At 43.3% G+C, this 23,420-nt stretch overlaps 1 protein-coding gene across 1 annotated transcript; it reads left to right on the top strand.

The window, feature by feature from the left end:
• Positions 1-1,664: 1,664 nt before the first annotated feature.
• Positions 1,665-22,064, top strand: STOML3 (stomatin like 3). The gene is made up of 7 exons (XM_032879946.1): positions 1,665-1,777; positions 13,838-13,941; positions 14,023-14,095; positions 17,079-17,161; positions 18,596-18,799; positions 20,355-20,489; positions 21,840-22,064. Exons 1-7 carry the CDS (start codon positions 1,726-1,728, stop codon positions 22,062-22,064), a joined length of 876 nt encoding a protein of 291 aa, XP_032735837.1. The 5' UTR covers positions 1,665-1,725.
• Positions 22,065-23,420: the final 1,356 nt, after the last annotated feature.

Genomic DNA, 23,420 nt, shown 5'->3' with positions numbered 1-23,420 from the left:
TTACATGATGTCCCACGTTGGCAGGCAATGTGAACCCAGGACCCATTTTCTTACCCACTATGCCCGTGGCATGGTTTCCACATAGAGCCACAGCCAAGGATGTATGCCAACAATGCAGAGGAAAGTATTCTAAAGTAGACAATCCCTGACTCAGTGCATACACATGCATCTGTTTTAATCTGAGTTTCTGGTCCCCAGCCTCCTTTCCCAAAGTTCTAATATTCCATATTAATTCTTATAATTACAAACTGTGGATGACAGCCTTGGTTATTACTGTAATTTGAGTTTGTAGAGAATGCAGTTAAGAGTATCAATTAGTTGGCAAGTGTAACCCCCAATCTGGGAGGTTTTTAAAGATGAAGTTGATGAGAAGAAAGAGACTAGCTGGTCGGGGGAAGAAAGACCGGCAAGACAGGATGACCTGGGAAAGATCTGAGTTGGCTTTGGGTTGTGTTGCTTCCACACCGAGGAAAACAAAGTATTATTTGGAATAGTGATAGGAGAGAGATGACCATCATTCAAGTAGAATATTTGTCCTCTCCATGGTAGAGTAACAGCTAAATTATCTTTGGCTGGAAGGGGTCTGATGAAAGAAGGACTCCTGGGACAGGAGCCTGGGGATCTGGATTTGAGAAGGAGCTTTGGCACTTGTGAGCTGTTATCTTTGACAAATCACTTATTCATTCATTCAACCGTATCTTTTGGGCAGCAGAGATGAGCCTGCACCGTTCTAATGCTGCAGGTGCTGTGGTGAAAACAGCACAATAATCACATCTCTTATGGAAGCTGTCATGTGTGTCAGGGTTCAGCAAATGCTTTCTGTAGAGGGAGAGATAGGAAATGTTTTAGGTGTGGCAGGCTGTATGGTCTCTATAGCAAATGTTCAACTATGCAGGTCTGGTAGGGAAGTGACCACAGAGAACACAGAAACAAATGGCGAGGATTGTGTACCAGTGACACATTTACGAAGATAGGTGGCAGACCAGGTTCAGCTAGCAGGCGGTAGTTAGCCAACCCCTTTTCTAGAGGCCAAGTAATTATGCCTATGGTAACATGTGTCAAGGCTCTGTGGCACAGAGGACACAGATAGCTTTAGTGGTATTCATGGAGGCCAACGGGGCTGTTGCTAAGTGAGTGAGGGGATTACCATATGAGTGGGACTGGAAAGGGACTAGCAGGGTCTCTGGGGACACTTCGGATTTTCCTCTTTGTCATGCTAATGATTGGTGGTCATGGGATTATTTTAAGCAGGATGGCTACCTGATCAGATTCAAGTTTTAGAAGATTACTCACTGCAGTGTATAGATTGAATTGAATGAAATCTTGTCATCTGCAGCATAAGGATAGATATACTTGCCCTGTATATCCACAGTTCATTGTGGTGAACAAATCACTGTGTGATTTATACAATGAGTTATAAAATATAAATGATGTAGGGAATTATTTAGAGATATTTTATAGGAAACATTGCCACCAGAAGGTCATGTTCTTTTGAATTTTCTCTAGGAACAAAGGCAGTCTAAACTCATGAAAAAAAATCCTTTTGTTTGTGTTAACAGGCTTCCTTCACCAGGGAAACTGCTCCTTGGGGTGCTCATGAAAGGAAAGGAACTCTCACTTGCTCATTCCTTCTCTCTCCTTGTCCTCTCTCCTAAGCACCTGGAGCCCAGGCCTGGCTCCAAACCCATGAAAATTGCCCAAGTGTAAAATCTTCTCAAGAATGAGATGGATCCTGGGGCGAATTCCCCTCAGAAGCAGGATAAAGAGAATTTAGTGGGTAAGTTCCTCTTTTCTGCCCTAAGTTTGTTTTAGGTATATTAAGTGAAGCAAGAGCCCTGGCAATTCTGAGAGTTACAAAGTAGCTGTGAGGGGGATTAATCCATATCGGGATTGGCTTCATTTGGTTAGAGCCCGGGATTTTGGATTCATTGCTTTTTGTGGCTTTATTGGCTTCTTAAACAGCAATCTGTAATTTGCTCTTTTCTTCAGTGTTAGATAGAATTTGTATTTATTTTTACATTCTTTTTTTTGGGTATTACATAGCAAAAACACGTTAAACAGGCTGAAATGTATCCATTTTCAAATATCATCAGATTATGCTATGATTAAAAAGAAAAGTTGACTTGAGCTGCATTATGTCTGATACCTGGAGAAAAGTTGAGGGAAATAAAACTTGTCCCATAAGTACTAGCTACTACCTTGAATGGCACGTCTGGATTATGAAGCATTTTGCTTCTATTATGTTTTTAAATCCTACAATAATTCTGAGGTAGATTCTCATCTAATCTCATTTTATGAAGGAGGAAACTGAGTCTTGGAGGGTTTAAAAACTTGTTAAAGTTCCAGAAAGTGATAATAATGATGATGATACATGGGGGGAGGGGAGAGAGGTTTAACCCATGCTCTCTATTTCTTATGTTGCCAAAGAAGTCACAGAGATAGAGAACACACTTGGCTATCAGTCTGTAAAAGAAAACGTATACATTTAGAGATATTTGCCTAAACTGATATGCGGGAAGCAGCAAATATCCCTTAGAAGTCTGAGTGGGAGGTCTCTCCGAAGTACCTCCCATTAGCTTTTTAAACAAGGAGTTTCATGAGACATTTTAGCTTGCGTTTAACAAGCGAAGACCTGACTGGACCTTTATCCGTGAGATAAACTGTCCATGGGGTTACTTGGTTTTGACTTTTTAATATAATGAAAAAAGCCTGTGCTACCACAGTACAAACAAAAATGGAACATAGTGGTTGCAACTTCTGATTTCATGTGGTTTTGGCAATTTCTGAGAGATACAGGATCAGTCATTCTTCAGAGATTTGTGGGATGAGTTTGCCCTTGCCTTTCTCCATCTTGGACACATTAACAAGACAACATTATCTAGTGCTGCAAGCTGTGCAGAAATTGCCACTCACAAATGTTGGGAGGATTAAATGAATAACTCAGTCCTTGTTATCAACTCCAGCAGGAGACTTCTGTGTACCGTACTGTTGGCTTCAGGCAGAAGCTTTTGGAAACCACTAGCGTGCCTCTCTTCCCAACTCCAAGTATAGCACTCTATAGATCAGACCTATAGAGTGCTATAAATTAGGATCTACCCCCCCCAGTTGTTAAACATTTACTCATGTAAATGAGTAGGGCAACACTCCTCATTAGCCTTTGACTTCTCTTGCACTCCTTTTTTTTTTCTTTAAAGTGAAGTTAATTGGAATCTTAATCATCCAAATCTTAGAATTTCTTCTCAACATTGATATGCAAAAAAAAAAAAAAAAACAAAAAATCTTCCCAGGGGTTTTTTTAAAAACACAGATTTTGGGTTCTTATCTCTGGAAGCCAAGCCGATACTCTTGTTTTGGGATGGACTTGAGATTTTTCATCCAAGTAAATTGCAAGCTGGTGACATTGCCAATCTGAGAGCACACTTTGAGAAGCACAGTACTTCTTTTTAGCAGTTCTGTGTTTTCGCTGAAAAATGTTCCCTGATGCAAGCTGGGTGCACATTTCAGAGAACTAGGCAGGAGGGAAGATGATTTTCAGGTGATGAAAAGATAGTATTTACCAGGAGGGTTTCACTTTAGATTTTATGTTTGACACTTAAAATCCTTCATTCTGTGGGGAAAGAACCAGGAAGTTGTGGAGACTGTACTTTACTAACAGTACTCCATAGGATGGGAAGTGAATAGAAAGAGGGAAGAAATTTTTAACACTACAACCCCAGGCCCAGGCCCAGGGAAGGTGATTGTTTTCACTCCACACACCTTTTGTTTTTCCCCTGGGCATCCTCCAGTCTTTCTTGCTCTGGAAATACAAAGGACTTTTTTTTCTTTTTTTACTTGATGTGATTAATTTTTTATTTTAAAAATTCCCTTTAATAATATAAAGGTTTCAAAAATTAAGAGAACTTAGAACACTATTGTTGGGGAGGAAACTTTTCCCTTTACCCTTCAAAGATTCTTCTGGCTAGGCTCAGAATTAAATTGACATGAGACTGATTAACGGGAGATAATCAAATTTAACTTTGTACAGACAGGAACCCCACATACATAAGAGGTCCTAAAAACAGAAATGTCAAATGAAATGTCAAATGTCAAATGTCAAATATATGCCATCCTGAGCTAAGGAATGGGCTGGGGGCCTGAGGTTCAAATGGAAGAAGGGCAATTCACAGAGTAATAAGAAGACCAGATGTTTGGTTATTAGAAGTTTGCTCCGCCATATAGATGGGTCAATTACAAAAAATTCATCTCTGGTAAGAACGCTCATTCTGGGAAAAACCTCCAATTTAACTTCTTTTAGGTAGGTATGAGGGGAGAAAATTTTCTCTTGAGCCCACTGGGTCTTGATTTCAGCTCCAAATAGTCACCGGCCAAAATGACACACTTTTGAGAACACCTGTTCTGACTCCTTCAGTATAAATCATATTTCCACCACTCAGAATTAACCACTGCTAATATTTTGGTCAGTTTCTTTCAATTTCTTCCAATATTTTTTCTTTGCATGTGTTTTGTGCTAATTGAGATCATATTGTTCTTAGAATTTTGCATTCTTCTGCTTTTTTCTCTTAACACCATACCATCGTAATTTCTGGGTTTTCACCAATTAAAAAACACATATTCACTATATGATATTGTGTAGGTACATCATGGTTTGCTTAATTATCTCCCCATTGTACTTTCAGAGTGTTTTTATTTACCAGTGTCATAAATAATACTATCATGAGACTGGACATACATCTTAAGGACAAGTGTTTGTTGTTGCTGTTGGTAATGCTGTTATTTCATACAGAAAAGGGAGGCTGAGGAGGGACAAACTTGATGCAGGCATAAATGAGGGAAAATGTTTTCTGTACCCTTTTAGATTCTTTAGCCTGGTCTACTAATTAAATAGACACAAGGAAGATTAACAAGAGAAAAAATGAATTATAATGTTATACATACATGAACCTTGACAGACATGAGAGGCTCTAAGACAGTAGGTGATTGAGCTGATGTCCCATCCTGACCTAAGAATAATGGGACGGTGGTTTGGGGCTTCATAAAGGACGAAGACACATAGAAAGATGAGAAGAGCAAAATTTTGGTAAACAAATGTTTGTCATACCAGGCAGAAACAGTGGGACACACAGAGGAATTCCGTTCCTGCCCATCTCCCCCCTAGTTTACCGTACTCTTGGTAATTATCCCTGGTGAGACCTTTCTTCCTGGACCAGGCCCTGTATCTAAATTCTTAGAGGCAGTTAAGGGAGAAGTAAAAAGCTCTTCTCGAGTCTTTTGGGTCTTCTGTGGCTTCAGTTCAGAATCATTCACAGGCCAATGTGGAACAATCTGGGGGAGGCTTGTTCTGGACTCTTTCACAAGGAAAAGAGTTTCTCTATTTTCTTCTCATAATGGTACATGGGTACAGTGAGGCAGTAGCATGTAGGAGAAAATGTGAGGACATATGGGTTCTGAGTTTAATTGACTCTCTTGAGAGTAAACAGAGTCTCTCCTGCTGGATCATTATTTCCAGACAAGAAACTTCAAACAGATCAATAACCGTATTACGTTGCTGAGCATTGTTCTTGACAGCTGGAAGCATCTGGTGTGCCATTCACTGCGTTTACTCAATGAATGAGTTTAGAACCTATTGTGTATCAGGAGATGGAGGCATAAAAATAAAATGCCTGCTTTCAAAGAACTACAGATCCACAGGGAAGACACCCAAGTTAACTGAAAATTAGAATGTCCTGTGAAAAGCCACACTAAAGGGAGAATTAGAAGAGAAGCACTCAAAAGGGCAGAAAAAAGAGAAGAATCTTCCTGGAAAAGAAAGGGGAAGTGCGAGCTGAGCTGAGCTGTGCCGCTAGGTGAGGGAGAGGAGAATGCGGGATATGAATGGAGGCCTGGGGGACCCGAAGGCCCGTGCAAAGGCACAAAGATGTGTGAGGACAGGGTGCTTTCTCTCCTGGAGGATGTTTATGTGTGTTAGTATGTGGCTTAGGCAGCTAGACCCAAAGGTGAGAGACCAAAGCCCTGCCGCCTGAAAAACTGAATTTCACACTTGCTCAGCGCCCATGTGTGAAGCCTGTCTCCTAAGGCATGCTTGGGAGTTGCTGCTGCACTTGACTGATGGGATGAAGCCTCATTGGAATTCCTCCTGAGGCAGCTGCCTGGCGAGCCGCAACCCCAGGGAAGTCATGACGTGGGACTTTATTGGGGTTGGCAGTGCCTAAATGCTTGAGCTGAAGGGGGAGCCTAAGGCATTAAAAACATTTACTTGTACACCTTTTTGAACATTTGAACATTCTAGTTCAAAATTTATCATCAATATTCCTATAAAAAAAGTCAAAGGGTTAAAAGGAACTCTGTACACATGTGTCCCAAAGCTCACGTGACTCTCAAGCACAGATCACCCTTCTGTAGTTGAGATGTAATCATGACATTGAAAGAACTCTTACGATTATGAATTTTTGTAGTCATCGGAGGAGCAATGGTGAGATCAGCATCTAGCTCTGATTTAGTTGTTTAGTGCTAAAGATCTGGTCTCTTTTTCTGTCTGTCGTTAAGGTTTTAAAAGTTATCTGCAAGGACTTGCCAGGCAGGGGCAGTGTTACTTTAAGGAGGTAGACACGTTCAAGGGCAGGGCTTTATTCTCCTTGAAAATGTAGTTCTTGCCCGTACAGAGGAGTCATCATCTGGATGGACTGGAATATCCACTATGGATACTTAGAATCCTATCTGGAAAAAGAAACCAAATTAAAAAAACAAAAAAAACAAAAAACAAACAAACAAAAAAACATGTAAGTGGTCAAAGTAAAAACTGCACTGAAGTTGAAGATTTCAGTGAAGACTATTGCAATAGAGGAGGGAGGCCAGAACTCAGTCTGAAGGAACAGTCCTGAAACAGGGGAAGAGTGTTTTTAAGGCTTGGAATGAGCTCCTGGAAAAGTACTAGATGGCCTTAGGTGGTGGTCAGAGGCCATCTGTGTTTACTAATACCTTTCTCGTATCTTTCTGACCAGTGGTAAAGTTACAGCGTGGAACAAGGTGCCCACTGAAGTCAGGCTCTCCCATCCCACAAAAACGGGGAGTGTTACCTTCTTTGATGATGACATTTCCAAAGAATGGCTCCCAGGTCCTTGACAAAATGATCCTAGCAAAAGTCTTTTAAAAAGGTTTATGTCTTGAAGGGGCAGAGAAAGAACTTACAATAAGTATTCTGAAGAAAATGATCTAGGATAAGGGAGATCAGGGTCTGAGATTCTGGAAGAAGCTATTTGATGTTTAGTCAGTCTGAGGGAAGTGTTAGGACTGTCTTGACCAAAATACACCTCGAGGACGATCCTAGACAGTGTGTTGGTTGGTAGAAGGCCTCCTGATATGGCTAATATCCTTTACATATAATTTACTTAATCCTCATGACTAGTTATTATTGTATATAGAGGAGGAAACTAAGGCGTAAGTAGGGTAAATGACAGGTGGGATGTCATCTAGCTTTCATGTGAAGTTGTCTCAGAATGCACGGTAAATGACTCAAGGCTACCACGTCTCCTCCAGGCAGGACATTGTCCCTGTCCACAGGATGGCTTTGTTGAAGGTTTTCTATTCTCTCTGTCCTCTCTCTGAGAATGCAGAGCAAATAGTGAGATTTCCATCCTCAATACTAGTCTGATCTTACATCCCGTGGTCTTTATTTGAATTATCTATTGAAGTATAAGATACATACGAACACATGCACAAGTTTTAAGAGTTTCTCTTGAGAGACTGAATATACGAATAGAAAATGGCTGGACCCTATATAAAAACAGAACTCAGTTGGGGAGTTTGGGCAGCCCATCCCCCAAAACAACCCCTTTGTCTACAAGAACCAGCCCAGGAAGCCAGCCTACTATAAGTCAGTCTTACAAGAAGCCAGATTGTTATCTCTGTGACAATTCAGGAAGCTAAACAATAATTTTTGCAACTTTTGGTCCCCAAAGGCCAGGACTTGATAAGTAACTGACAGCTCCTTGGTTTTCGGTCCCTGCTCCCAATTTAGGACCCACTAAAGAAAGCCAGATATGCACCCTAACCAATCACACAGCATGCCCCGCCTTCGGTCAGCCCACCTACCGCTTCCCCAATCAGGCACACCTGAAGCCTTCCCCTTTCTCCACCCCCTTTTTTTTTTTTTTAAAGATTTTATTTATTTATTTGACAGACAGAGATTACAAGTAGGCAGAGATGCAGGCAGAGAGAGGAGGAAGCAGGCTCCCCGCTGAGCAGAGAGCCTGATGCAGGGCTCGATCCCAGGACCCTGGGATCATGACCTGAGCTGAAGGCAGAGGCTTTAACCCACTGAGCCACCCAGGCGCCCCCCTCCCTTTCTCCACCTTAAAGCTCTCCCGCTCCTCTGCCTGCCTTTGAGTCTCTGCCAAAACACAAGTGACAGAGACTGACTCTTCCGCCATATAGCATGCTCTGGATAAAGAGCCTTAGCTTTTCGCATTTGGTTGGTCTTTATTTCCAGAGCCTCTATACATGTAAGCCTAGGTAATCACCACCCTGATCAAGATAAGGAAAATATACAGCACGCCTGAAGACTTCCTCATGCCTTCCTCCATAATACCCAACCACCAACAACCTCTCTGACTAGACATAGCTACTACTGTGACTGCAAACGTAATCGACTAGTTTTGCTTGTCTTTGAATGGAATGACACAAAATAGATGAGATCATGCAGTGTATAGTCTTATACATGGAATCCTAAGCAGGTCCTCTTGGGTCTGGCTTATCTTCCCTGATATTTTGTTTATGAGATCCGACCACATTTTGCATATGGCAGTAGCCTTGTCTTTCTTCTTTCTGGGTAGTACGCCTTTGGATGAGTATACCGCAACTTTATTTATTCACTTTACTGTTGAGGGATTTGGGTGGCTCTCCATTTCCGGAATTTTATGAATAAAATCACAAGGACCATTCTCGAATGGGTTTTCACTGTCATCACCGCTCATTTCTGTCAGGTATTCCTGAGAAGTGGAAGACTGAGAGGTAGACAAGGGTGTGCTTCGCTTCAGGAGATACTCTCAAACCGTTTCTCAAGATGATTGTGTCAATTTGCATGAGGGCTCAGGTCGCTTCACAACTTTGCAAAAATGTGATATTGTGGGTCTTTAATGTTTGCCATTCTGGAAGCTGTGGATTATGATCCCATTGTAGTTATAGACATCATTGGATTTTGGTGTTTTGAAACAATGTCATAGTACCTCAAACTCTATTTCTGCTTAGAGAAGAAATAGCTATTTTACAGTAACACGGATCTGGGGGCAAGGATTGTATGTAGTGTTGCTCTCACAATTAAATACTATTGACCAAGCCAAAATAAGAAATAAGAAGCCAAGTCACCCAGCCTGTTTTATGTACTAATATTCATTTCCACCGTTAGCGCCGTATTCGTGGGGCTAGCCTCACGCAAGTTACCAACCTTGCTTTGAGTGTTTACACCTAGACCTAGAGGGCATTTAAGTTTCCTCTGTGCTATGGGCTGTAGCTAAGTGCCGGGAACAAAGCCCCAGAGGCTGGTGAAGCTCAGTCTTATCTCACTGCCGGAGTCATTAAAGGCAGATAGGGATGTCTGCCAATTGGTGGAACTTCTAGGTCCCACTTTACTTAAAGAGAGATTGAGATGTTGATGACAAGACTAACCAGATTTTCAGGCTGCAGAATGAAGGGCCGGGCTTGGTTATCCCTGAAGTCCTTTCAGCTGAAGCCGCAGGGTCCTTCTCTCCAGCATCAGTAGTGTGGGCTTGGTTCTGTGCTAATTTATTTGAGCTCACCCTTGTCTTTCCAGACTGAAAGAAATGTGTTGACTAGACTTCGCCCCGTTCTTTGTCCCAGCCACATACAGGAGGGAATCCCCACTTTTTTGACTAGAAGGCAGCACAGCAGAGACCCAAGGGTATTATTACACCTGCCCTTATGGTCTCTTTCCTGCTAGACGTGAACCTTTGTTGGGAAGTTCCCCATCTTATTCTCCGTTGTCTCCTCAGTTATAGCACCGTGCCTGGTGGAGAACTGGCAAAAGATGGTCAAATGGATGAGTGGGAAATCGGGAGCAGCTTGTTGGGGTGGCAAAATCCAGTTCTCTGCTGGGAAGTAAGCGGACGGTGATGACCGTATGGTATTGTGACAGTAACTCCCAGAAAATACACAGCCATGGATTGGGAGAAAGCAGGAGGTGATTAGGTGTGCTAAGGGCTTGCTGCTTAGTGCAGAGGCTGTGGGGCCCCTTCCCTCGGACACCCCCTCCGCCTCCAGGGAAGGCTCCTGCAGCAGCCTCATGGAGACTGAAGTAGAGGTCGTATGGGAGGTTTCTGAGGAGGCTTTGGGACACAGTCCCTGCATATCTCTTCAGATCCTGGGCTCATGGAGCGGGGAGGCTGAGAGATTGCCTCTGCCAGCAGCCACATGCAGCCAGCTCACAAGGCTGGTGGCAGGGCCCTGCAGGGAGCAACTGCACTCACAGCCCCACTTGAACAGCAGCTAATGACACCCCCAGGCTCCACAATTCTCAATTCTCCTGGTGCGGAGGCAGTGGCCGGGGTGATTCTAATGCTCAGGTGTGAATCTTGGAAGGTGAATCAGGTCCACATCTCTTGTCTCCCTCTGCGCCGTTAGTACCTAACAAAGCCTCACTCACAGCTCCTGCGGCAAGGCAAGGACTTGATGGGGCTCTGGCGGTGCGCCTGCGGGTAGGGTGTGGGGGGTGCTTCTCTGCCACGAACACTTGCTAATGTAGCTTGGTGTCCACATTGTAGCTAGTCTGGAAATTTCTCGAGCTTGCTCAGGGCATCAAGCATAACTGGGATCTTGTTGGAGTCCCAGCAGCTTTTGTGGGCTGCACTGCTGAAGTCACAGCTCTGGGAACCCCCAAGGATCCTGAATCCCAATGATTGCAACTGCAGCTGTGAACTACACCCCAGGTGGCCGGAAATGTGCTGCCGGCTCAACTCATTCACCGAGACTCCAGGAAAGCACGGCTGGTCTCAGAGAGGCTTGTACAAGCCCATCATTGCAGCCTTGCTGGTAGGTGCAGAACTGCAAGCAACTGTAATGTCCAGTAGCTACAGAAACCCAGACACAAGTTCGGGATGGACCCATGTGTGACAATTAAGAAGAAGGAGGTAGATCTGCATATACTGACATGGAAATATCTCTAAGATACATTCGTTTTTTTTTACAAAGTAGAAGTGTTGGGGCACCTGGGGGGCTCAGTTGGTGAAGAGGCTGCCTTCGGCTTGGGCATGATCTCAGGGTCCTGGGATGGAGCTGTGCACCCCCCCCCTCCTGTCGGTGGTCTCCTTGTTCAGCAGGGAGCGTCCTTCCCCCTCTGCCACTCCCCTGTGTTTGTACTCTCTCTCACACTCTCTTTCTCCCAAATAAATAAATAAAATCTTAAAAATAAATAAATACAAATAAAAAAGTTGGAGTGTTAGTGTGGCACCGTAGCTCACCAGATATATGAATCTAAGCCAAGTGTTTTCTAAGGATAGACATATGTATGTAAATACATAGGAATGGGTCTATCAGGAAACACGCCAAATCTATAATAATGGGATCTCTCTAGATAAAAGTGGACTAAGGAGAAGATGGTCAGGGGGACTTCAGTTTCATCTGTACCGCCTTGATTTTTTTTTTTTTTTTGGTACGATGAGAATGTTTATATACAGGCTGTATCATTACAGTGATTAAATAAGCATGAATAAACAAAATGCAACAAAGATTCTATTAGAATGCACAAAATGTTTTTTTTATTCTGCATAATGATAGTCCAATCCACCTCACTGGGGTCCAAGGTTTTGGAAGGTGGTATTTTAAAAATGTAAACTTTGAGTATGCAGGTAAGTCCTTATTGCCATTGGGTATATCTTTACGTGTATTTAGAACCCATTAAAGGACATTTGCACAAAAAGTTTTTAATACTACATGTGTATCTAAAACGTGATAATTCCCATCTTGGGGCTGCACTAACTGAGAAAGTACTTGGTGGGTACTGGTACCAAGCACGGGGCAGTCGGCATAGTGTCCCAGTGGGCTATTGACGGGAGTGCGGTTTGGCATGAACTCGTTGAAGGGCACTTAACCACCTAACAAAATTGTAAATACTAATGTCTTTGATCTAACACTTTCCCTGCCTGGCATTTACCCTACATGGGTGTACAAAAACACGTATTAAAGAGCACTCATCGCAGCATTGTTTTAAGAGCAGAATCCTAGAACCCTCCTGAATGTTTTTAAACATTTAAATGATGTGGGCACTGATGAGTCAGCAGCAGTGAGTGAGGATGGATATGAGGTAGTATCAGTTCGACCTAGCGCCCTCTGCAGTTGGCTAGGGGAATGGCAGTGATAAGCCTGCGTCTAACGCGAACAATAAAGGGGATGGTTGGGCATTAATGGGTCTAGAGGTAGCATAAGGTGTTTGTGGAATTATCTGGGTGAAGATATCTAGTACATACAGTTAATTCGGGTGCTTGTGTGGAGAATATGAATCAGTTGGAGGAAGTGTGAAGCAAGGGTGGGGGCAGTTGTCAAGAAGAGGAGAAAAGAAGGAATGAGAATTAAAAAGAAATTGGAATAGTGATTAAAGAACAAAATAAGAATAAAAGGGTCAGGGGCGCCTGGGAGGCTCAGTGGGTTAAAGCCTCTGCCTTCGGTTCAGGTCATGATCCCAGAGTCCTGGGATGGCCCCGCATGGGGCTCTCTGCTCAGCAGGGAGCCTGCTTCCCCCTCTCTCTCTGCCTGCCTCTCTGCCTACTTGTGATCCCCGTCTGTCAAATTAAAAAAAAAAAAAAAAAAAAAAAGAAAAGAATAAAAGGGTCAGCCAGACTTGTGTGTTCTACAAACCAGAGTTCTAAGACTTGACAAATTGTCTAATGGAAGTGATTAAAGCTATGAAGTTTCAGGTGATTGAAATACGATTTGAACTTAGCATTGCAGGGCAATATTCTTTAAACCAAAATGCCCCTCTTATCATAATGTGTGATTAACAAAAAGACATCTGATGTAATGAACCAATGTAAAAAATTCCTGGAAAAGTCAGAAACGTCAAATATCAGTGTCTGACAAGTCCCTGTAATATCTGTATGGAAATAAAGATAGTAATATGCATTTATTAATGTAGATATTAATGTATGGAGCAAGTGCCATATAAAAATAATCTCATATAGTCCTTGTCAAATCCTTCAGGGTAGTTGACTTCTTTCCCCATCTTACAGATGGAGAAGTGGAGGCTCAGAAATATTGAGCAGCTTACCCAAAGCCACAGCTTTGATAGGTAAGAGAGCTCTCATAGAAATTCATACCTACAGGCTCTTCAAAACATTTTCCCTGCCATACTGTCACCCTTTGATACTAGTACCAACTCTCTACCTCAAAGGTTGTCTTGCTTTCCAACCTGAGAATCCTGGGCGCCCAGGAATGTGTCTTTTAAAATGGTCCTTTAATGATTCCAATGGAGCTAGTCCATGAATTATACACTGGGTAACATGTTTTATGTGTTTTGAGGGTAATAAACCATGTCTGTCCTACTAAATGTCATGGTAATTGTTATTATTGATTGCTATGAGACTTGTTTGGAAGGGACAGGTCAATTTCAGTCTAAAACCCTCAATAAATAGTGTGTGTGTGTTTGTGTGTGTGTGTGTGTGTGTATGCGCGCACACGTGTGTGTCTTTACTGCATTTGCCGGTGTGCATGGGTTTCGATCTCCTCAGTGCCACCCGGCCTGGCCAGCACTCTGGATAGTAGCTTTACTCATGTGGCTGAATGGGTTTTCTAAGAACCAAGTAAGTTACAGGCTTGTTTCGTCCTCATTTCTTAGGCATCAGCAGTAAAGGGCTTGGTGTATGTGGCTGGATCCTGTTTTCCCTTTCTTTGCTGCTGATGATCATTACCTTCCCCATCTCCATATGGATGTGCTTGAAGGTAACACCCTGGGAAATAAATTGGGCTCTCTCTATGAGCTGATGAACCATTAGGACTAAATGCTCTCCCTTAATCTCTTAGATCATTAAGGAGTATGAACGTGCTGTTGTATTCCGACTGGGACGCATCCAAGCTGACAAAGCCAGAGGGCCAGGTAGGACACTGTGGCTGCCCCTGACAAGGATCATGGGCACCTAATACTTCACTGTTGCCCCCGAAATTTTCCCTGGCAGCCTCTCTTGAGAAGCAAAGAAAAGGCACCTGGAGCCCTTGCCTGTCTGCACAATGGAAAAAAGATGTTCTGTTATACAAGTGAACAGGCATAACCACTAGACCAATAGTTTGAGAGGTTGGAAATCCAGCCCTGTTTCCCAGCATTCCCTCCGAGAGATTCAGTTTACAGGACCAAAGTGTGGCTCTGTTGGATTGGCCGGACATCACTTATTACCATGACCACTGAAAGAATGACAGAAGAATGAAGGGAGGGAGTAAGTGGCCAAGACAGATGATTAAGTTATTCAGGGAGAGTATTCCGGGAGCTGGGTTTGGATCCTCACTCTTTGAAAAGAGCTAATGGAGGGGCACCTGGGTGGCTCAGTGGGTTAAGCCTCTGCCTTCAGCTCACGTCATGATCTCAGGGTCCTGGGATCAAGCCCCACATCAGGCTCTCTGCTCAGTGGGGAGCCTGCTTCCCTGTCTCTCTCTGCCTACCTCTCTACTTGTTATCTCTATCTGTTAAATAAATAAATAAAATCTTAAAAAAAGAAAGAAAGAAGGAAAGGAAGAAAGAAAGAAAGAAAGAAAAGAGTTAATGGAAAAGTAAAAGGTAACTTCTTCTCCTGGCAAGTAGATTAATAGAACAGAGAGCTGGAATCCATCACATGACTCCTTTGGTCAAATGTAGTGTTTCTTTCCATCCTTTCTCCACCTTAGAATGAAAACTGTTCCAAATTCTTCATGTTATAAAAGGATGGGATTTTGGGGGGTGGGGAGCAGACATGGGAAGGTGTTAGGTCCTAAAACTCTAGAAGTTAGGTACTGATTTAATTCTCATAACTTCTCCTGGTGTATCTGTAGTTGAACCATATGAAATTGCTAATATTTGTTTTTGTTTCTCAAGCATGACAGTTTCATATGATCAATTCTAATATTTTGAAAAGAAGGCCATCAAAGGTAACATCTTACAAGATACATGAGAAAGAATGGTTATTTGCAATACTTCTTTAATAATATTTGTTTTCTGCCCCCTATTATGATGTATTTGAGTAAACACATTCTCTCTCCAACTGGGCTATAAGCTCCCTCGGGGGCAAGAACTTTCTTAGTCACTGTGATGCTGCATGTGCTCTGCTCTTGACCATGCACTACAGTAGGCACTCAGGTATCTATTACATTAAATAAATAAATAAATAAATATATATATATATATATGTATATATATATATATGTATTATTCCAAAACAGAAGCTTGTTAAAGAGCCTTGGTCATTTCAAGTAGTATAATCCTACTTGTCTAATTTCATAAAGGACCAGAGGGGGAAGAGGGCAAGAATGACTTATTGTGGATGTTCTTATGAGTTTGTCCAAATAGAAGTGTTAGACTCATCCAAATGAGGTATAACAGACCAAGGTTGACCCCTTCTAGGTATGTTGCATCTGGTGGAGCCAAGCTTGTAAGTCTTTTTACTCTTAAAACTGGATTTGGGAGAAGTAGACTAACCATAACTTGGAGGACTCTAGAGAAAAGTGGATCTCTTTTAAATTAATTTTCCCAGAAGATTTCACCACTAAAATGTCCCAGGATAACTACTCTTCGTCATACACATCTCTGGGGCTAATGAGTTACCTCAGAAAGCCATGAGAGCTAGAGGGAAACAAGCCAAATTGCTAATGGAAAACCTCTCCACTTTTGTAAATTATAAATTATTCTTTAATAATGAAAGTTTTAATAATAAGTGCTGCTATTTCTTGAGCACGTCATACATACCTGGCCCTGTGTTTAGTACTTTATTTCTCTATCATGTCGAATCATGCTTAATCTTCACTACCCTCTTCTAGAGATGAACTAACTGAAGCTCAGGAAAGTTATGAGAGTGTTCCCGGGTCACAAGCTAGTAAGTGCAAGGGCTAGGACTTAACCCTCTAGTTTTAGGGACCATGACCTCAACTGGTGACCTGGTATCAAGAAAAGGAAGTAAATCAGGCAGCAATCCTCATTACAAATCTCAGGAGAGTTCAGAGACCAAGAGAAAGAAAACACCTTAGCAGTGTCTTCTGTTGATGTTACCAGCCCTTTGCAATGGTATATAACCTACAAACGGGTTTCTTCTTTAAAAAACAAAAACAATGGCACAAAATTTTTCTGGTGAATAGAAATGGATTGGAGTCCCCATCTTGCTGACATGCTTGTGGTTCTAACCTTGGTAACTCTAGCTATTGAGAACATTGGCCAGGCTAATGTTAGGGATCCATGCATGGGAAATCAACTGAATTTTTCTATCCCCATCCTTCCCCCACTCAGTCCCAAACCCAAATACTTCATGACTCAAAGAGAAGTTAGAGGGTGTTAACTCTAGGATGCCATCATATTTGAACTAGAACATAGCTCTAGAAAAACAGCAAATTCTGAAGTACATTGGTTTTAGGGACTTAAGATTGTAATTCTTAAGATTTTAAAATCTTAAGAAGATTTTAATTCTACAATTTTTTCAATACTATTGAAGATGAATGAGAATGTTGACAGTCATTGACATTTAAGGTAAAAAAAATCTATTACTTAAATCTTTTGTGCAGGTATCTTTAGTAAGGACACCAATTTCCAAAACATCCTTTTAAATTAATGTCAAATTCAACACTTGGCTAGAAGTAGGTTGAGTGGCTTACAAATAAAATCTAAAAATTAAATGTCAAGGATCTTTAGCTCTTTACCACAAGAGTTTAATCTCTAGGGAACCACTTTTCTTTAGTCACTGACTAGGAGGAGGAACTAATTTTCCCCAAGGCTCAAGGTGTATATATTGAAGATCCTCTGAGAAGCATTTGTAGTCCATTGAAAATAATGGATCATATAGTTAGGAGATAATTTGTGGCAGTTAGTTTCAATGCGGTAAAATTTTAAGCCATATTTTCTCTCCTAGGTTTGATCCTGGTCCTGCCCTGCATAGATGTCTTTGTCAAGGTTGATCTCCGAACTATTACTTGCAACATTCCTCCACAAGAGGTAATTCAGGTTAAAGATATGCTCTTAGAAATAAAACCTGTATCTTTCCCATTCCACGGACAGTTGATGTTTTACAGCATGTTTTCAAACTATAAGGGACTGGCTTGAGGAGCCCCCGTGAATCTTAAAAACCATGGGGCTTTGCTTTTCCCACTGACAATAAAGCCAAGGGCAAGGTCTGCCTTGCTGTAAGACTTGGAATGACTCGGAGTGGTAAGTCCCAGAGAAGAGAGAGAAAAGATGTAGTTGGCAGAGAAGCTGGGATGGAGAGCAGTAGCCAAGATGCTTGGAAGAGTCAGATAAGTCATTGTATAAAGCGGTTGAATTTAATTTGGTGGAGGGCAGGGTTTGGTTAGGATATTATCCTTGCTGTCACCTTTCTAGACTTTTTATTAAATCTCTGTGATTCACTTTTTTTTTAATGTGTGATTGGATGCAAAACAGTGGATGCCCGTAAGGAAAGAGCACAGATCCCACTTGCATTTTGATTTCAAATAATTCTTTGCCATTCTTAAAGTACTGTAAATAAATATCCAAGACCAGTAACAGGGCATTAGAGAAGAGAAACAGAGTTACCAAGAACCAAAATGATTCAGGAAGAGGAAAGAAAATGTGAGTAGGGTCTACAATGTGGGAGGGCAGAGGTGATGAGAGGATTATGAGTTGATGTTAATTTTCTTCTCTGTGGTCCAAGAAACTCAGTCAAGATCCAATAATCCCATCGCCATGACACTGGTAGGAAGTACAGAGTCCTTACTTTGGGCTTCAGCCTGTGTCCTAAGAATTGGAGATGCTTAGTGACCTACCACGGGCCTTTTCTGGCTCCATACTCCCCCGTTCTAGGTTCAGCTCCTACAGTCCTGACAGAGAGTTCTCACTGGCTGCAAAATGCCTCGTCACATTATTCAGAAGGATTAATACAGAGCCTCTGTGGAAGCAAAGAGATTTCCCTTTATGTGAAAACAGAACATGGTCTCTGGTGACATCTATGTTTTCTAAGCAGCACTGCTGTTCATCAAATCTGATAAAAACTGAAAACCAAAAAGATGGCAGGTGTCAGGGAAAGAAGCGTTCTATCTCTGTGTAGATGGTAGAGTTCCACCGAGTTCCTACTTGCCACCTTTTAAAATAGAAAGTGCTTAGGCTCCCATGGCAAATCAAAAAGCTTCTGCCCGTGGGGTGTAAGGCCTCCCTAAGGTGAAGTTACAGGGATAGGTTCAGATGACGGGTGGGTTACAGACCCCACGATGGGTGGGGATTTTGTCACCAACCAGGATGACATTATACGGCAGCCTAGGGCAGAGTTTGGGTGATGCTGGCTTGAGCTGTGGCGAAGGGTCTCCTCCTGGGGAGAGGGCTCTTAGGCTGGCTGACACTGTCCGTCACTGTGACAGTCATAATAAACATGCGATTTTCTCTGTCCTCGCTCTCCAGATCCTCACCAGAGACTCCGTGACTACACAAGTGGATGGAGTCGTCTATTACAGAATCTATAGCGCTGTCTCTGCCGTGGCTAATGTCAACGATGTCCACCAAGCCACATTTCTGCTGGCTCAGACTACCCTGAGGAACGTCTTAGGGACGCAGACCCTGTCCCAAATTTTAGCCGGCCGAGAGGAGATTGCCCATAACATCCAGGTAAAGATGCCGAGAATGAAGAGCCTGTGTCCTTAGTTCATTTATTTTGATTACCAGTGATGATCAGCTATCAGTGGTTCAAAGAATCTGTCTCACGTGTGTGTGCATGTGCACTCACACGTGCAACACACACACACGCACACACAGCTACTGTAGACACTGGGCCTCGGTTTGTGGTTAATCACAAGCTCTAAGTTTAAATATGTGAGCAGGACATGGGGAGCTGAAGGAATTGGACACCTTACCTATTTTTTTTTTAATTCAACATATGAGTTAGCATTGTACATGTTAGCCTTTTCTGAGGAGGTTAGCGTCCTTTTTAATTGAGCTTATTCCAGAAGAAGGGCCACCATTTCTCAGACAGCCCATGTGTTTCTGCATTTCAATGGAATATTTGAACAGGATTCAACTGACACCCCGCAGGCCTGCCATCCCTGGGAAATCCGGCACGGAGCTACCTAGCTCGGTATTTACGGTGACAGTAATCAGAATTATAGTAATGGTGAGGATGTTGCCATAATCCATCTCACCCCTCACCCATCCTAGTTCATAGACAATTATATTTCTATGTGGCTCTTAATCAATTATGCTTTGATTCTGAGTCTCCCTTCTCTGCGTTAGTAGGGAATTTCAGCTTTGGTCCTTGGCATATCTTCCAGTGTCTACTGTGACACAAAGACCTAAGGCTTTATGACAACTATAGTGTTGGTTCTATAGAACTCTCCATGTCATTTGTAAGAGCCCCATGAGTTTGACAACTCAGATGTTTCCCCTACCACAGTCCAGTCCCCGGCTTCTTGGGAGGTCTCACCATCTCCACAGTTCTGTGGAAATTGTGGAAAGGCAAGAGATGGCTTGCCGTTTGGTAGCAGAGATCTCTGCCCCTGGCCTCGGAGGAAACAACCTGTCTGATTTCATTCTCTCACAAGACATTCTTTCCCACCCCTCTCTCTGCAGGATAACCAACAGGGCATCCTCAGTGGTCTTAAGTTTTTACAAAAGACAAGCATATCTTTGATTTTAGGCTGCTTTGCTCTAAAATCTATATATATACATATATATATTTTATATATATGTAAGTAAGCATATATATATAAGCATATATATATACAAATATATATATATAAGTAAGTAAGCATATATATATATAAATATATATATATACACATGCCTGGCTACCTGTTTAAAACTACCTGCCACAGGGGAGAGGTTAAACAGAGCAAGAGCAAGGCACAGAGTATCTCAGCAAGTACCCAATATTATTTATTGAGTTATTGTGAGGCATTGGTAGATCTCTTACGTGTATTATCTGCAAAGCTCATGAAAATCCCGAGAGGAACCCTTTTAGAGGTGGAACAACCTATAAGGAATCAGAGAGGTTAAGGAACCGGCCCAGTGATTCACAGCTGCTGATGGAAGAGCCAGGACAAACCCCAGAAGTGCCTGAGAAGGCCATACCTTGTTGCTGGCTAGATGTCTGTGACAAGAAAATGCGGGATATTTGCCCAACTCCCTTGTCTTCTGACCAATACCCTTTCTTGTGATTTGGAAACAGACCTTACTTGATGATGCCACCGAGCTGTGGGGGATCCGGGTGGCACGAGTGGAAATCAAAGATGTCCGGATTCCGGTGCAGCTACAGCGGTCCATGGCTGCGGAGGCCGAGGCCACCCGGGAAGCCAGGGCCAGGGTAAGAGCTACTCCGTCCACACTGGAAGGCAAGATGCCTAGCTTTGGAGCAGAAAAGGATAGACCTTGAATGGAAGATCAGGCTTCTCAGTGATTTTGATAAGAAAAGGGTTGCTTATTCACAGTTTTTACTGAGAATTTCCTCCTGAGCTAAAAGTAATGGGCAGCTTAATGTACCTTGAGGAAGTTGGGCAACAGGTCTTGGGACAGTCACTTGCCCAGTGGCTTAGCAAGGTGGGTCCCAAGTGGCTGCACTTCAGTCCCCTAGAGAAAAGTCAACACAGCAAACACTAACTCTGAGATCTCAGCTCACACTCCATGAAGCCGATTCTCTTGTGGCTCAGGAATCTACATTTTTATAAAGTTAGCAATTCTGCTTTTTTTTTTTTTTTAATTATGGAAGTATACCTGACTGGCAACGCTAGAGTAGTTTCTGGTGTACAGCGTACTGATCCACCAGCCCTATACATTACTCAGTGCCCATCGCAGCGGGTGTAGTGACCCCCTGGAAGCTGGCATTACGCAGTAGCCAACTCCATGCCCGTCTTTATCGTTAGGTGTGGTTAGTGAGCTGGACTGAAAGGGAATGGTGGGGTGATTAAACTCAATCCAGGGTAGAAGACACACTGTAAGCCTACCCTGGCCTCGAATGTTCTTGAGTCCATTGGGTCTATAGCCTTCGTGGCTGCAGGAATGGGTTTCCCGGAGTATCAGAAACCAAGGGAAGATGAGAACCCTTTTGCCTAAGCTCCTCAGAATCTTCCTTGAGAACCAATGAGTTTTCCTCTGCTCTGGTCCCTTTCCCGTCTCTGCTTTATCTGGGAAGCTCCAGCAGCTTCTCAGCAGTGGACGTGGAGGGCACAGAGACAGTGAGTACCCGTGGTAAATCCATCTTGGGCAGGAGAGAGCTAGATGGGGAGCCAGCAACAGGGAGAGCCCTCCCACGGGGGTTCTTAGACTGCCCTGCCTGCTGCTGGCCATCCAGGGCAGAGAGAACTTGAAACAGTCCTCACACTGGAAGAATGAGGCTGAACTGGCATCAGAATTAAGGTCTCCTAGGGTAAGAAAGAACAACAGGGAGAAGCGGGTGCACGCCTTGAATTTCAAACTTCTCTGAAAGCTAGCGCGGGGGATGGGGAGGCTCCAGGGTAACTGGCCAGCATTATTCCCCTAAAGCACATTACGATGTGAAACTCTCACCCTCGCCAAAGCAGTAGCTCGATGAAACCCGTGGCAAAGTGGGGTGGGGCGGGGTGGGGCGGCAGACCGGCATGGGGTGCAGGCAGAATAAGAAAGCCCGAGTCACAGTTCGAATGTTTCTTTCTGAGCTCTTTTATTTCTGCCGGCTTAGGTCGTTGCCGCCGAAGGAGAAATGAATGCTTCCAAGTCTCTGAAGTCAGCCTCCATGGTGCTGGCCGAGTCCCCAGTAGCCCTCCAGCTGCGTTACCTGCAAACCCTCACCACCGTGGCCACCGAGAAGAATTCCACCATCGTCTTCCCTCTGCCCATGAATATCCTGGAGGGCATCGGTGGTGTCAGCTACAATAACCACGAGAAGGCTACGAGCAGAGCCTGAGGTCCTCGGACTGTGGTCAGCCGCTGCTTGGGGAGCTGTTGCCAGTTCTCTCGGAAGAACCCAGCGGTCAGAAGGACTGAGAATTGCAACAATATTGAACCAGAGTGATGCCGCTGCTAGAATAGCATTGGCAGGGAAATGCCATAAAGCCTCCCGGCAAAAGTGGGGGGCCTGGTTTTATTATCCCAGAGCATAAACAGCTTTGCGTTATCCATATTAGTCAGTTAGCAGGCGTTCCGACTTAGGCAGGAACTTGCTTGCTTGCAGCAGGGGGAAGAAATCTTTGCAAGACCTTGGCTAAGATTTCAGCATTAATTTTTATTAGTTTTAAGAAGCTCTCTAGATAATTTATAAAGTAACATAGGCCTCCTCTTTATACTAGATATTTGTTTTTTATAATTCCCAAGTAACTATTTGCTAAATCTCCAATAATGGCAAAACCCTCCCACCCTTCTCACCCCCAAACCTCCGTGTTTGAAATCCGGATTGATTTTGATGTGAAAGGCTGAAGAGGCACCCAGGCTGCAAACCCATCACTGCGCCCGGGGAGGACTCTTGCTGCCCATGACCAGTGGCCAATGCTCAGCCTCCCGGCAACTTTGTCAGCGGCTGGGACAGTGCACGGCGCTTACAAGCGAGAATGAGGCTTAGGACTGGTTCTGTTGGTTGGAATCACTGGGGAATATCCTGTGAACCTCATGTTTTTCACCCCATTATTAGACTCAAGAGCCACCAATAGTTAAGAATTGTAAACGCTATTCACTCTTCCAAAAAACCCCTAAACTGTTCAAAATAAAGAAGCTGTAGACTAGAATATAGATGTGATGTATTTTAAAAATTGCTTTGTCAGAGATTTTTTTTTTGTTGCCATGGTACAGTTTTGAGTTGTATTTTGAGCAAAGGGCTAGGATTTTTTGTTACCATGTACTGACTGCTGTGTGTGAACACCGTACTCAGCCCTTTATGGATGCCGAGAAGAATCTTTATTTTGCAGATGAGAAAGTTGATGGCAAGAGTTTGAAAAACTTGCCTAAGAGCCTGTCGCTAGTTTTGGGTTAGGATTTAAAACTAGGTCTCACTGCAAAGTCCTTGCTTTTAAACATCATCCTGGTTTACTTGGGGCAGGTGCGAGGGGGCGGGGATAGAGCCCTCCCCCATTCTCCTCTTGCCTTTCAGGTTCTGCAAGTGTGGGGGCCCACTGGAGTTTTTCATCGTGTCCAGGACTCTGAGAGCATGCACACACATGCACACATGCTCCCCACCCATCTCACGCTCCTTTTCACTGCACACGGACTTCCTGTATAACACTCCCCATCCCAGGCCCCCGGCTCTGCTTACATCCCCTCCATATGCTTC

The sequence above is a fragment of the Lontra canadensis genome, unplaced genomic scaffold (assembly GCF_010015895.1).
Source record: "Lontra canadensis isolate GAN:19392208 unplaced genomic scaffold, GSC_riverotter_1.0 scaffold67, whole genome shotgun sequence".
Classification (NCBI taxonomy): Eukaryota; Metazoa; Chordata; class Mammalia; order Carnivora; family Mustelidae; genus Lontra; species Lontra canadensis.
Note: the sequence above shows the minus strand (reverse complement) of the source record. Positions and strands in the feature narration are given on the sequence as shown.